General features: G+C 49.4%; 1 protein-coding gene across 3 annotated transcripts in view; it reads left to right on the top strand.

Annotated features, from left to right (window-relative positions):
• The window catches only part of immp2l (inner mitochondrial membrane peptidase subunit 2), an 85,527-nt gene that overhangs the window by 6,647 nt on the left and 66,515 nt on the right, over positions 1-12,365 (top strand). For all 3 annotated transcript variants that reach the window (XM_086209889.1, XM_086209890.1, XM_086209891.1), the window contains exon 3: positions 1,776-1,879. In XM_086209889.1, the coding sequence (XP_086066015.1) occupies positions 1,776-1,879 (104 nt within the window). The remainder of the gene's footprint in view (positions 1-1,775; positions 1,880-12,365) is intronic.

Raw genomic sequence — 12,365 nt, 5'->3', positions numbered from 1 at the left:
GCGTCTCATGATCCCGCCGGCTGTTGATGTGTGACTGTGGCTGTAATGTTGTTTGACGGTTCACCGTGTGGTTTGTCTGCAGTCGTGAGGAGAGAAAACTCCTGCTGCTTCCAGCTGATACGTTCCCATCTCATGACCTCTGAAACTTGGAGCTCAAACACACAGACGCAGTTGAAGATCTGAAACCTGGTCAGACGGCCAAACTCCCGAGTCTCCCGGTGACCGTCAGGTTGTTGTAGCATGATAACCACACGTGTAGCTGACCGTGCTGCCGCTCCTGCAAACGTTTATCTGGGTTGTTGTTCCAGATAAATGGCGGTAAAACCTTTCATCCCGATGACTTTGAGGATGTAAGGTTGTTTTCATGTTGAAAAGGCCTCCTGCTGGTGGACGATTCCCACAAGTTGCTTCAGTTGTCATCCGACGCGTGTGTGATGTCGTGGCGTCTCCCTGCGTCCAGCGTGTCTACCTCTGGTGATGGATGGCGCTCCAGTTCAGCTCAGATATGTCGATATTCTGGATTTGCTTCTAAGCAACCCTAACTCTGGTTTTCCGCCATGGCGATGAAGTATTCAGCCGATGAGCTCACAGGCCCTGTGCGCTCACATGCATATTTATTTGCGTGGCTGAAAGATGAGATGTTGTGTCGATCACCCCGGCCAGCGTGAAATGACCAGTTTAATGAAGCAGGCGTCGTGTGGCTCGCCAGTGTGAGAGAACGCCGTCACGCGTGGGTCTCTTACCCAGTGGACATGATTCCTGCTGTCATCATAAAATGCTTCTGTCAGTGGTGCTGTTTTTTGGGGGGGCAAACAAGCGTGTGAAAGAGCTGTCAGCATGGAGCTCAGTGTAACCGTGAGGCATCGTCCCGCTGCTTCCCAGGCGCCACTGTCGTACCTCCCTAACCGGGGGCTAAAATGCACTCCTGGTATTTCATGACTGGACGGGCTTGACTGAGCCTACATGACGTCTTCCAAATGAGCTGACAGACTCGGGCCAACAGTCCAGAACAACATGCGTGGCAGGATGACATCACACGCCTGCATCTTCATCAATATTGTTGTAAAAATCTATTTTCCATTATGTAGAAACACTGGTTAGAGATGGTCTTTCCATAGAAGCGGGGGGGGGCCACATAGTTTAGAATTTGAGTTCAGACGACAAAAGGGGTGGTGAATTTGGAACTTCAGGTAAAGAAATGCAAAAAGTCCTCAAGAACCGTGCTCCCAGCTGCTGAAAGCCCATCAGGCTCACTTCAGGTGGTACTTCACCCTGAGTGTGTATTTTACCTTCCAAGTACTCACTCATAAGAGTACTCAGCTCACGAAGATTTTTTTCTCCCTCGTCACTTCTGAGTGACTCCAGCTGGCAGAAGAACCAGCCACGCAGATTCAGCTTGAAGCTAACAGAGACTGATGCTAACAGCAGCTAAACTGTTTACAGTCTTTCAAGGTCGTCTGGTAGAACCGATAATCCACCAACACTTTGACTGGAGATCAAAACAACTGATGACTTCAGATGTGGAGCAAAACGAACGATTGTGAAGAGCTCATGCAGTCGGCTGGACTCGTTCATCAGAAACGATGACAGAACCGCCCGGACCCTGAGGTCACAAACGTGCGTCTGTTGTGTTGCAGTAAAGGCAGGAACAGACAGACTTTAGGAGGACTTTAAGCCTCCAGTTTGTCTTCTTTATTGGTTGTTTTCCAGTCAAGGCCCCATTAACGACCTGTGTGTGTGTGTGTGTGTGTGTGTGTGTGTGTGCGCGCGCGCAGCCTTTCCTGAACCCGGAGGGAACGTCAGAGTGTGACGTCGTGCTGCTGAACCGCTGGAGTGTGAGGAACTACCAGGTTCAGCGAGGTGACATCGTCTCTGTCGTGTGAGTAAATGAACAACACAGGAGAGGTGGGGGCCTTCTGCCTCGACCGACCGGGTCCATGTGTGTTTTTATTCCCGGTTGTTTTTACAGCAGGACTTGAACTAGAGATGAAAATGAGTCACAGCCTGCAAACATTTCAAGCTCAGTCACATTTGAGCGTTTGTCACCAACGTTCACCCAGAGGACACTTGGTCTCAGTGTCAGAGAACGACGCGCCGGCCTGGAGAGTCATCGCTTCCTTCATCCGAAGCAGTAAAGTGATTGCGCTCCCGTATTTGGGAGCTGTCAAACGGCTCCAAACAACAGCCATTTCCAGCCTGACTGATTCTGTGTTGAGAGGCTTTTTCCTCGCTGCTGCAAAACATCATTTTCTCTGGGATGAAGATGTAATGTTCCTCCTGGATCATAAATTGGCGTCACGAGAGATGAATGCAGTCGCTGCCGCCGCTTGCTTGTTTTTTTGTTTACATCGGGAGATTTGACAGCCATCTTGTTGCGGTGGGGGATATTGGAGGAGGAGGAGGGGGTGAATCTATGAATATTCAAGGAAAAACTCAGCCACCACGGACAGCTTCAAACACGCCGAGCTTCATTCCTCAGTGGCGACGTCCTGTCGCTGTTTGCTTTGAGTCGAGGATTTCGGTGACAGCCGCCGAGCGTCTGAAGCTCACAGCGGCTGTCTGGGTTTCTTGGACAGATGCTGAGTTGATGCTCAGCAAGTTGAGCGAAACATGAACACCAGCAGGGTTACAGGCTGGATTCCCCCAGAGGAGCTCGCGGGGCTCCTGGATTAAAGCCTCGTGTTTGACGTGAGCCCTGGAAGGGACGCCATCGCATCCTTCATGGATTTGTTCTGATTGAAGACATCGGCAAGTCCCCACACATCTGAGTGGTTTGAACACACAGACAGAGCCATCAGGATGGTTTAGCATGGGAGCGTCTTCTCGAAGAAATTGAAGAAAACTGGAATTTAAACTTTCAAACAGAAAGCGTATTTCCTCCAGGTTCCATTTATTTGGCTCTTGAGCAGCCAACAGAGGTCAAACCCAGAATGGCAGCCAAAGTTACGGCGATGGGATTTCTCTCCTCAGTAACACAGAGTTCATAATTGCATGAAAACGAACGTTGTCTGAGCCTACGTGGTTGCTGCTATATTCCTCTTAGAGATGTGAACAACGGGTTTTTGCTGGTTGACGCGTCGGCCATATTGCCACCACGCCGAGGCCTGCATATGTGCAGTCGGACCTTAATAACTCCAAGGAAATCCATGACGTATAAACGTATCATCCCTGCTAGCGTGGAACTATAACCTGCTAGCTGTACCCAATGGAGCACAGAGGTGATGGGGCATCATGAAAATACAGATCAAGAGACTGTGTGTGTGTGTTGGGGGGGGGGGGGGGGGTAATCAGCCACGGATCCAGGATCAGGCCTCACAAGGCAAACTCAAAAATAAAAGATTTCTACTTTGCTGGTGTCACATGAACCTGTTCGCAGTCATTTTATGCGTTGATTATTTGTCACGACGCGAATGATTTCATCATCAGATGTCTTCAATTCATGAGGACGTTTGTGCCGTCACAGAAGTCCAGCTGCATTCTGGGGGACCGGGTCTGCTATAGTCCACGTCTTCAGCTGAACTCAAACCGTTCCGTGTCTGCCCTCCGCAGCGTGAACGTGACCGGCTCATTCATTGGCCTGCAACACTGCTGGTTGTTTACGTGATCCCTGATACCTGACGTACCCACTAGGGGGCGTCTGTGCAGGGTGTGGGCAGGAGGTACAGCAGCTCTTATTATTCTACATCGATGCAGATGATGAAGACTGAAAACGGCCTCATGAGTGTTTATGTTGCCATCATCATGGCTTCCTCTGCCCTGTGAGGGCGTGATCACGTCTGCGGTCGCTTCTTCCCTCCGTCTGTCTTATCTTCACGTTTCTGTCTCCAGGGACGAGGATGGATGCCAGAGCCTCTTATTTAGCTGTTTTTTTTCTCCCACAAATGCAAAAACACACTGAGGGGAAACAAAAACACGAAAAAAGAGTGAAAATGAGGAACAAACTGTTCAGGTGAGGAAACATGAAAAGCCTGCGGGGTTTCTAAAAACATCTCGAGCCAGCAGACGAGAGAGAAGAGACGCAGGCGAAGCAGCGATGCAGAAATAACAAGGAGACAGAAGAATAAAACAAACGAGTGTTTGGAGAGAGAGAGACAGACAGAGAGAGAGAGACAGAGAGAGAGAGACAGAGGTCATGTTGGGCTGTGGAGGAGTCATTTATTCCCTCGTTAATCTCGTGATGCCACCAGAATGTGAATTATCGACAAATTAGTTTTTGATGCTTTTTTTTTTTTGCACCTGATGGATGCAGTTTATGTCCAGATGTTGACCGATGTTGAGATGTTTCGGTGAGGCTGTGAAGGGCTCGCTGCAGACGCCGCCGCTACCTTCTTACTGCATATCGAGCCTCCCTGTTGGTCTGGTGTCCTCGCGCGTTGTGATCTCCCTTCCATTCCAGTTGGGGGCGCTAGTTTACCACACAGTCATGCGTCCACCACCATGAATACGGGAAGGCCAAGTATGCACAAAGAGAGAGAAACTCCTGATTGGAGCCGCCACACCAAGAGGATATTGGTGCATGAGAGTGTCGATGTCAGCGTCTTCTTCCTGTTGGCAAACCTCTTCCAGCAGTGCACGCCAACGCCATTTCTTCGCCGTTTTAGATGACATTGTATGTGTCAGCTGGCTGTTGACGGAGAACTGGAGGTGTTCTTGTTAATTTACTATCAGTGGTAATCATCACGGAGGATGACGACCTGGAGAGTTTGTAAGCGGACATTTTTGGGCAGGTTAGCTGTTGTTCGCATCAGTCTCCGTTAGCTTCCAGCTAAACGTGGCTGGCTCCTCCTGCATTCTGGAGTCACTAAGAAGTGATGGGGGAGGAACAAAGACCTTCGTCTGTCAGTGAGGTGTTGGTGAGAGAAGCAGAACACAGAAGACGCTTCACTTAAACGTGATGCTCATGGGCCTCTGCAGCTTCAGCAAATCTGAACTGTGGAGTTCAGAGTGGAGCTGAACAGGACGCCGCAGTTGCTTCATACCCTGGGAATGAGCTTTGATCCGTCTCACTGCCCTCCAGACGCCGAGCTCCCAGCAGGCTTTGTGTCACCAGTGCTGTACCACGGCTGTGCTGATGGGCGGTGTGGTGGTGCGGTGTGAGAACCAGAGCCCAGCTCAGGCCCAACCTGGCGACTCGATGGGAAGCTCTTCGGATTCTGCCATCAGAAACATCCCAGCCCAGGAATTATTCTTATTTTCTCACTGAGCAACACAAGCAAGAACTGTGATGTTGAGCTTTACAGCGAAATCAATACTTGCTTTTAGAGAGGCGGCAAATTTACTGCAATACAATACACTGCGTAACACCGGCCATTAAATCACTCTGGCTGGTTTATTTTTACGTAATGAAGAGAAATTAAGGAGACATAAACCTTGACAATGTTTAATAAAATAATTCCCATGTCAGCTTTTCGCTGTTCACTTCAGGCTGCTTATAGTTTCATAGCCACAGAGGCTCTGATTAGTTTTAGTGATCCGCTTATGAGCTCTGAGCTTCATTAAGTTCTCCTTGACTTGAATCTGAAGAAGCTTCAAAGTTTATTGAAACGTGTGACGGCTGTAACGCTGAAGTTTTATCCCACTTGGAAATATTCACTCACGGGACATTTTTCTGATCCCATGTTTGTATCACGTGGCCCGTTTCTCATGTTCTCTTTATATTTTATTTATAAAGTGCCAGAATACCACAGAAGCTATGTCATGACAAATGGAGCGGTTCTGAAAGGCCAACACTTTCCAACGAGGTTACATTCATCAGGGATATTTCACGCTTGATTGACGACTGGTTCACGTTCCAGCTGATCGTTGGAAAACCGGTCAACAGTTAAACTGGGCTCTCGTTTCTGTCAGGAAGCATTGAATAAGGGAGCCTTCAGATCTTTGAGAGCAGCTCCACTTCCTTCACGGGTGACTTTGAACCACAAGTGACGTGGAAATAGTTGCTAAAATACCGAAAGCATGGGAGCCAGATGTTTTTGGGGAGGTCGGTGTTGAGGGACGGACCAACGTGTCGTTTGGCGCTCATGGGGTTTGCTGTCATGGAGAGAATTGCAAACCAGAGTGAATCTTTCTTGATTGGAAACCAAGCAAATGAAGTGAAGAATCCGACTGTCCCTCAGTACCTGCGGGGTCAGGATCTTGGTTGAGAAGTGAGATGGCAGCAGAGATGGTGTTGGTATTCTTCAACTCTTGGTCCATCCATCCGTCAACGATGCAAATGACAATCAATGTCTCCGGAGTGGGAAATCGTTGGCTTCCAGTGACAGTGCCAGTCACAGCTCCAGGAGGCTGATGGATGGGCGCGCAGAGGCCTTCAGGATCCTGATGCTGATGCAGGAAACCCTGGAATTAAGAAGGCCGCACACTGGATGAAGAGAGATTGATTGGACGTTTGTATCCATGCGATTACCTGTTGATTTGATGGATACGATGAGCTCAGAAGTGAGTGAGTGTCCCATGATGGCACCGGATTAACGCCTCATCATCCTCGCAGGAAGAGAGTGGCGCTGATGGCCGCTCATCAGTGTTGGACAAGCGTGTCTCCTCCTCATCGTCCCTCTGCTGACAGCTGCTGAGTTGCCTCAGTCAAAGATGGGGGGGGGGGCAGTTTATAAAATTACATCCAACAACACAATGAAAAGAGCACAAACACTTGAGTCTGACCTCCTTAACAGAATTAAACTAAATCAGGTCAACACACACGTGTCAGGCAGTCTTCACTGGGTTTCACACACATTTTAATACACACGTGTGTGTGTGTGTGTGTGTGTGTGTGTGTGTGTGTACATATGTGCACGTGTATATATATATATATACAGACATACATGTATATGTGTGTATGTACATACATATATGCACATGTACATACGTATATAAACATATATATACATGTATGTATGTATATATTTATTCATATATACACACACACATATATACACATGTTTATATACGTATGTATATGAACGTGTATATATGTATACATGTGTGTATATATGTGAGTGTATATGTGTGTGTGTGTGTGTGTATATATTCATACACACACACATATTCATATGTTTATATCCGTGTGTCTGAACATGCCAGCCGCAGCTCTCTTCTCACCTGTGTATCCCACTTCCTAAATCTTGGAGCCAAAGAGAGACGGTCACAGTCAACATGACAGTGGTTTGCCACCTCAGCTCCTCGTGAGGTGCAGGTCACCTTCCTCCAGGAGGGGGAGCTGCTCAGTAACCACTAATGTCAGCGGGCCTGCCCGCCCCCCAAGGGTCTTCCTGCTGGCTCAACTTTAGATGGCAGTTGGCAGCTTATTAAGTCAATGTGGGCGTTCGGAGCGTGGAGAAGTTCGATCTGGTTTCAGTATGAGGTCGCGTTCCGTGACGATGTGGCGGTCAGAAGCTGCTGAACACTGAGAAGAACCAGAGAGGACTGACAGCGTAGCCCTGGCAACTTAGTAAAACATCAGAACTTGAAGTTGGGGGCTGGGTGCGTATTTATGTGTGTGTGTGTGTGTGTGTGTGTGTGTGTGTGTGTGTGTGTGTGTGTGTGAGGCGTGATTGACAGAACTGGTCCAGGGCGACGTGAGACTGGAAGTGGCGGCTTGCGCCGAGAGCTGAGTGTGACGGAAAATGACGGCTGTGAGACTCGACATGACAAACCCTGATCTGCTTCACGGGGATTACTGCTGTTTACAGGCCTGCTGGAAGTTCTCAAAGCGCCGCTTCTCCCAGTCACGCGCTGCAGGAAAGTTTCACAGCGTAGGTGGAATATAAATGGCTTTCTCCTGGAGATTAGCGGGATAATTCCTCGGCTGATGCTCCGGGTCCTCGCGCTGCCTCTGAGCTGCCCTTGCTGTGCCTTTGTCATTTGTCATGTTTAAAGCAGAGCTATCAGGGGAGAGGAGGGCTTTGCTGTGGGAGGCGGCGGCGGCGGCTGCTCTGCCTCAGGCTCTGGGTCATATTTCATCATATAAGCAGCACGTTGCTGTCAGACTCCCTGTTGCCCGGCTCAGATGAGAGAGAACGCCACGAGCTTGACGCTAAAATCTTGGAGGCCTCTTCATCACTTCTGTGAGGTGAAGACCACACCCAGGCCAAGGAAGCCCCGCCCTCAGTGAGGCCTTATTTGTACAGCTGTGGCTACGAGGTGTTCCGAATATTCATCTTAATCAACAGGGAACATCTTCTGGCACGAAGATGGATGACGATCTGGCTGACAGGGGGGCTGAGAATCCGTCAACGTACCATGAAGCAGCTCTCGCTCCTGGAACAGCGTGGAGCGCAGTTGAGCTCGGTCCGTTGCTATGGAGATTCCTTTGTTTTACTTTTTTTTTTTTAAAGTGTTGCTGCGAAAAACGGAGATGCAGAATTGTTGGTGCAACACTGGGTGTCAAGCTGAGGTCACACGTGGCGGACGCACTCTGGGTGCTTCATCCTGACTCTCCCTCCCTCTCTGCTTTCAGTCTGTTTTCAAATTTTAAGCGTGTGCACGTGTGTTTATTCTGGCGAGAGCTTGTGTCTTTGTGAGTCTCTGAGGCAACGAACAACCGTCCACCGCCACAGAAAACAGTCAGTTCTCCCCTCAGCATCCCAGATGACATCAAACAGCGGCGCCGCCATAATTAGCTGTGGGATGTTTTCCTGTCGACTAAAAAACCTGCGTGTGTTTTCTCTGGGAGAAGTGACAGTTGTAAAGAGTTTGACTGTCATCAGAAAGCTGTTGTTTTGGCAGAAAGCTTCACTCTCACGGAGCTTTTGATTTTACTTCCCCTCTCAGATGCTTCTTCTTGATAGCCCCCCCCCCCCACGCACACGCACACACACACACACACACACACACACACACACCACCACAGTCAATATGGCGGCTGCTCACCTGCCTGACGTATTTCTGTGACTCAATTATGGTACCAGAACGGACATATTGGCAAGTGGCTTTCAGATGCCTGGCAGTACAAAGGCGGTGGAAGCAGCCGATGTGCCGGGAACGAGGACGGCCGCTCCTCTCCACCTGCTGACGTCGGCTTTATTGAAGTCGCTTCAGGAGAGGAACCATCGGACGCCTCTGCTTCTGTCACGTTTGTGTTTAATGGGCCTTAAGATCTTGAACTGTGAGGCAACGCCTCGTCCGTCCAGGTTGTCTTTTTAAATCCCTCTAAAGTTCCTCCGTGCTGATGTCCTCTGGGATGATGAATGGTCTTGACGGTCACGTCCTGATGATTTGTCCGGCCTCTGTCATGTGACATCAGCGGGAGCGTCGCTGAATCATTTCCATGCGCTATCTGATGAGTTTTCCTGCTTGAGCGTCATTATCTTTCTGATGGATTAAAGCAATGTGGGACTAATTAAAGAGATGGAGATCTTCTATTGTCCAAAGATGCTGGATATTTGCGGAGGAGATAGCGCCTCATTAAACCGGCATCAGGTGTGTCTTTATGAAACGATCAGGGCTTTATGAATGCGCTCCTCCCCACAGCTACCAGCGCTCACCTCTGTCGGGCAGCAGCTGGATGTGGGGGGATCCTGCGAACAGGCAGCAGGCAGCTGAGCTGGTGTCAGCGGTCTGAGCACAGCGGTCCTGACACGTGTCCTCTGTCCACGAATGTATGAGCAGTGTTGTCTTCAGCTCACTTCGACACCTTCAGAATCGTCTCCAGGCCGCCTCTGTGAGCGGCTGGTCTCTGCCGACCTGAGCGATCACAGCAGAGCTGCAACCATTGATTAGTCGATCGATATCATCGGCTACATGTGTTTCAGTCATATTCCCAAGCACAAAAGTCAGATATTTGCTTGTTCCAGATCCTTGGTTTTGGATTGTGGGAGGCACAAAGGCAGACGTTTGAATTCTTGGCACATTTCTGTGTCACAGTTGGGCCTCTTCAGTTTCCTTCCTGGGATTTGTGGGTGTAAAACTTCTGCTACAGAAGTGAGGTTTTTCAAGAGGAGCCTCTTCATCATGTCGAGGTCAGGCAGTGGTGCTGCTATTTAAATGCCTCAATAAAGCGCCTGAAGGCAACATCTGGGTTCTGTTCTTGATTTGCATCGAGGCCGTTGCCCCCCCCCCCCCCACTGGGCCAATTACTGACCTATGAACAAGGTGCTCTCATCAGGTGGGAGCCTCCCTCTGCCCCCTCCATCACGAATAGAAGGTAGGTGGACGACATCAGCCTCTCAGCCACGTCAGGGCAGTGAGCGATTGACTGTTTTTTTCACAAAAAGGTCGACTTGCGTGTCCGCTCTTTCCTAAACTGTGAAGCGTCTCCTTGACCATGAGTCAGTTTATTCACACGACGTCACAGCAGCCCAAGTATGTGATGATGTTGTCACTTCAGCTCCGTTCAGATCTCTCAGTTACCGTTAAATGTTGGAAGCTGCTGTTCGTGAGACTTCTGGAGACGGCTGTGTCCTGCTGGAGGACACTTGAACTCGTCCTCTGTAGGAACCGAGGATGGAACCAGGAACTGTTGGATCCCTTGACGTCTCGCTCTCCCTCTGGAGCCCTCGGAGCTCAGGGCAGACATTTGAAGTGCTCCTCTCAGCTGACTCTTGTATTTTGGAGTGTTGAGTCCACTGCAGCTTTGACCTTGAAGGGAGAACTGCCACAGATTAGAAAACCCCTCCAGGCCTTGAGAGAGGCCAGTTTCTGTTGATGGATTTATCTCTGAACCACTCAGCCAAAGCTGCTCCGTCTGGCTCCTGATCAGAAGTTTGATCTTAATTATCACATTGGTAAGTTTCAGTCATTAAACGCTCTTCTTTGTCTTTTTGCGGGAAGAGACTGTTTGGAGATAATTATCTGAATGAATTTTGCATGAGTGAAGGGACACGAGAGCAGCTCTCATTTCCAGTTCAAGCACAGCCCACACAGAGCAAATGAATCTTAACATTACCATAGGTCACTGAATTCATTCTCCAAATGAAAATTGGTGGGATTTCTCCTGAGGGTGACTGGCAAGGTGGCTGCTGGGCTCACCTGCCGGCATGGACGTGAGATTCCAGTGCTGATGGTTGGAATGGGATGTGCAGAGGTTCATCTGTCTGTTGGGCCAGCGCGAGTCGCAAGGATTTACGATGGCTCGGAACCTTCGGAGCGTCAAATGCTCACCTCCAGAACTTAAGACGTAACTTTTTTCTTCCTCGCACTGGGTTCTCGGATCCAAGGACGTTCTCGTTTCCCAGAAGCCTTGGTGTCACCCGCTGAGTCCAACCGCAGTATTTCTTTCAAATCAGCCGTCTTCCTGACGGTCTTGTCATTTTGATGGACAGCTGAATTCCTGCTCCAGACGACTTAATTTAATTACAAGCCTGCTTCGAGGCTCAGGACGCAACTCCCTGAATATTGTTGAGGACTGTAAATCTCTGCGGTCCACGGTGCCCTTGATCATCCACGGTGCTGTCCGTGACAGTGTTGGTCAAAACAAAAAGACCTTAAAGTCTTGCACAGTGACCTCCAGACCCTCTGTTTGGGCCAGTCTGAGTTGGTATGATGGCGCCCAAGGACGACATGCTGGCCAGCCGTCTGGATCAGAAGCAGAAGAATGAGTGCTGCCTACCAGCGAGTGAAAGCTGTCAACATGAAGCACAAGTTCAACTGATCTCAAGTCGAAGGTTCACATTGAGAGCGCAGTGTTAATTTGTTCTGCGCGATTCTTCTTCTTTTCACACTCCGCCTGTGCAGTTTTAGCACCGCGGAGGAGGGGTCACTCTGAGGGCTCCTCCTCGCCCTCGTCTGCATCGCTCCACAATGTTTGGTGACGATCGTCCTCACAGGTTTTGCCTCATCTTGCTGACATCCGAAAGATTTAGAGGGTTTAAACTTTTCAGAAGTCCTACATAACAAGTCAAAGATGTACTTTTAAAGATGGGACACGGCGAGATGAGCCTGAATAGACAAACATCAGCTGTAACTCAGCGGCGTGTCTCTACAGGAAGCTGCTAATGGAGCTAATGCATCACAACAAAAACCTCAAGAAAATCTTTCACCCATAAACTCCTGCGCATCTCACTGATGCATGACTTTTACAGAGCGCTGCTGGATTTTCCCCGGCCAGTGACGAATATCGGCATAGGACAGTTTATGTGTTACTCGTGTAATTAAATCTTTGGATACTTTCCCCAAATCAATGGAAAGTACTGTAATAAAACACAAGCTTCAGGTCCGATGGCGTCTGTGTGGGAGCCGGGCCGTGGATCGATGATGGAGGGCAGCCGGTGATTGGTGGCGTCTGACACCACAGCACCTCTGTGGTGTGACCTCGGCCTTTTCAGTTCAGCAGCATCTGAGCTGCTGTGATTGCGCTGCCAATTACACCTGTGGTGTTATTAGGAAAGCGGCGCCGCCTCCGCCCTTCTAGCCTCAGGGTGGAAGACATA

Source organism: Aulostomus chinensis, chromosome 7 (assembly GCF_037954235.1).
Source record: "Aulostomus chinensis isolate RoL2024-O1b breed Wild chromosome 7, RoL_Achi_v1.0, whole genome shotgun sequence".
Classification (NCBI taxonomy): Eukaryota; Metazoa; Chordata; class Actinopteri; order Syngnathiformes; family Aulostomidae; genus Aulostomus; species Aulostomus chinensis.
Note: the sequence above shows the minus strand (reverse complement) of the source record. Positions and strands in the feature narration are given on the sequence as shown.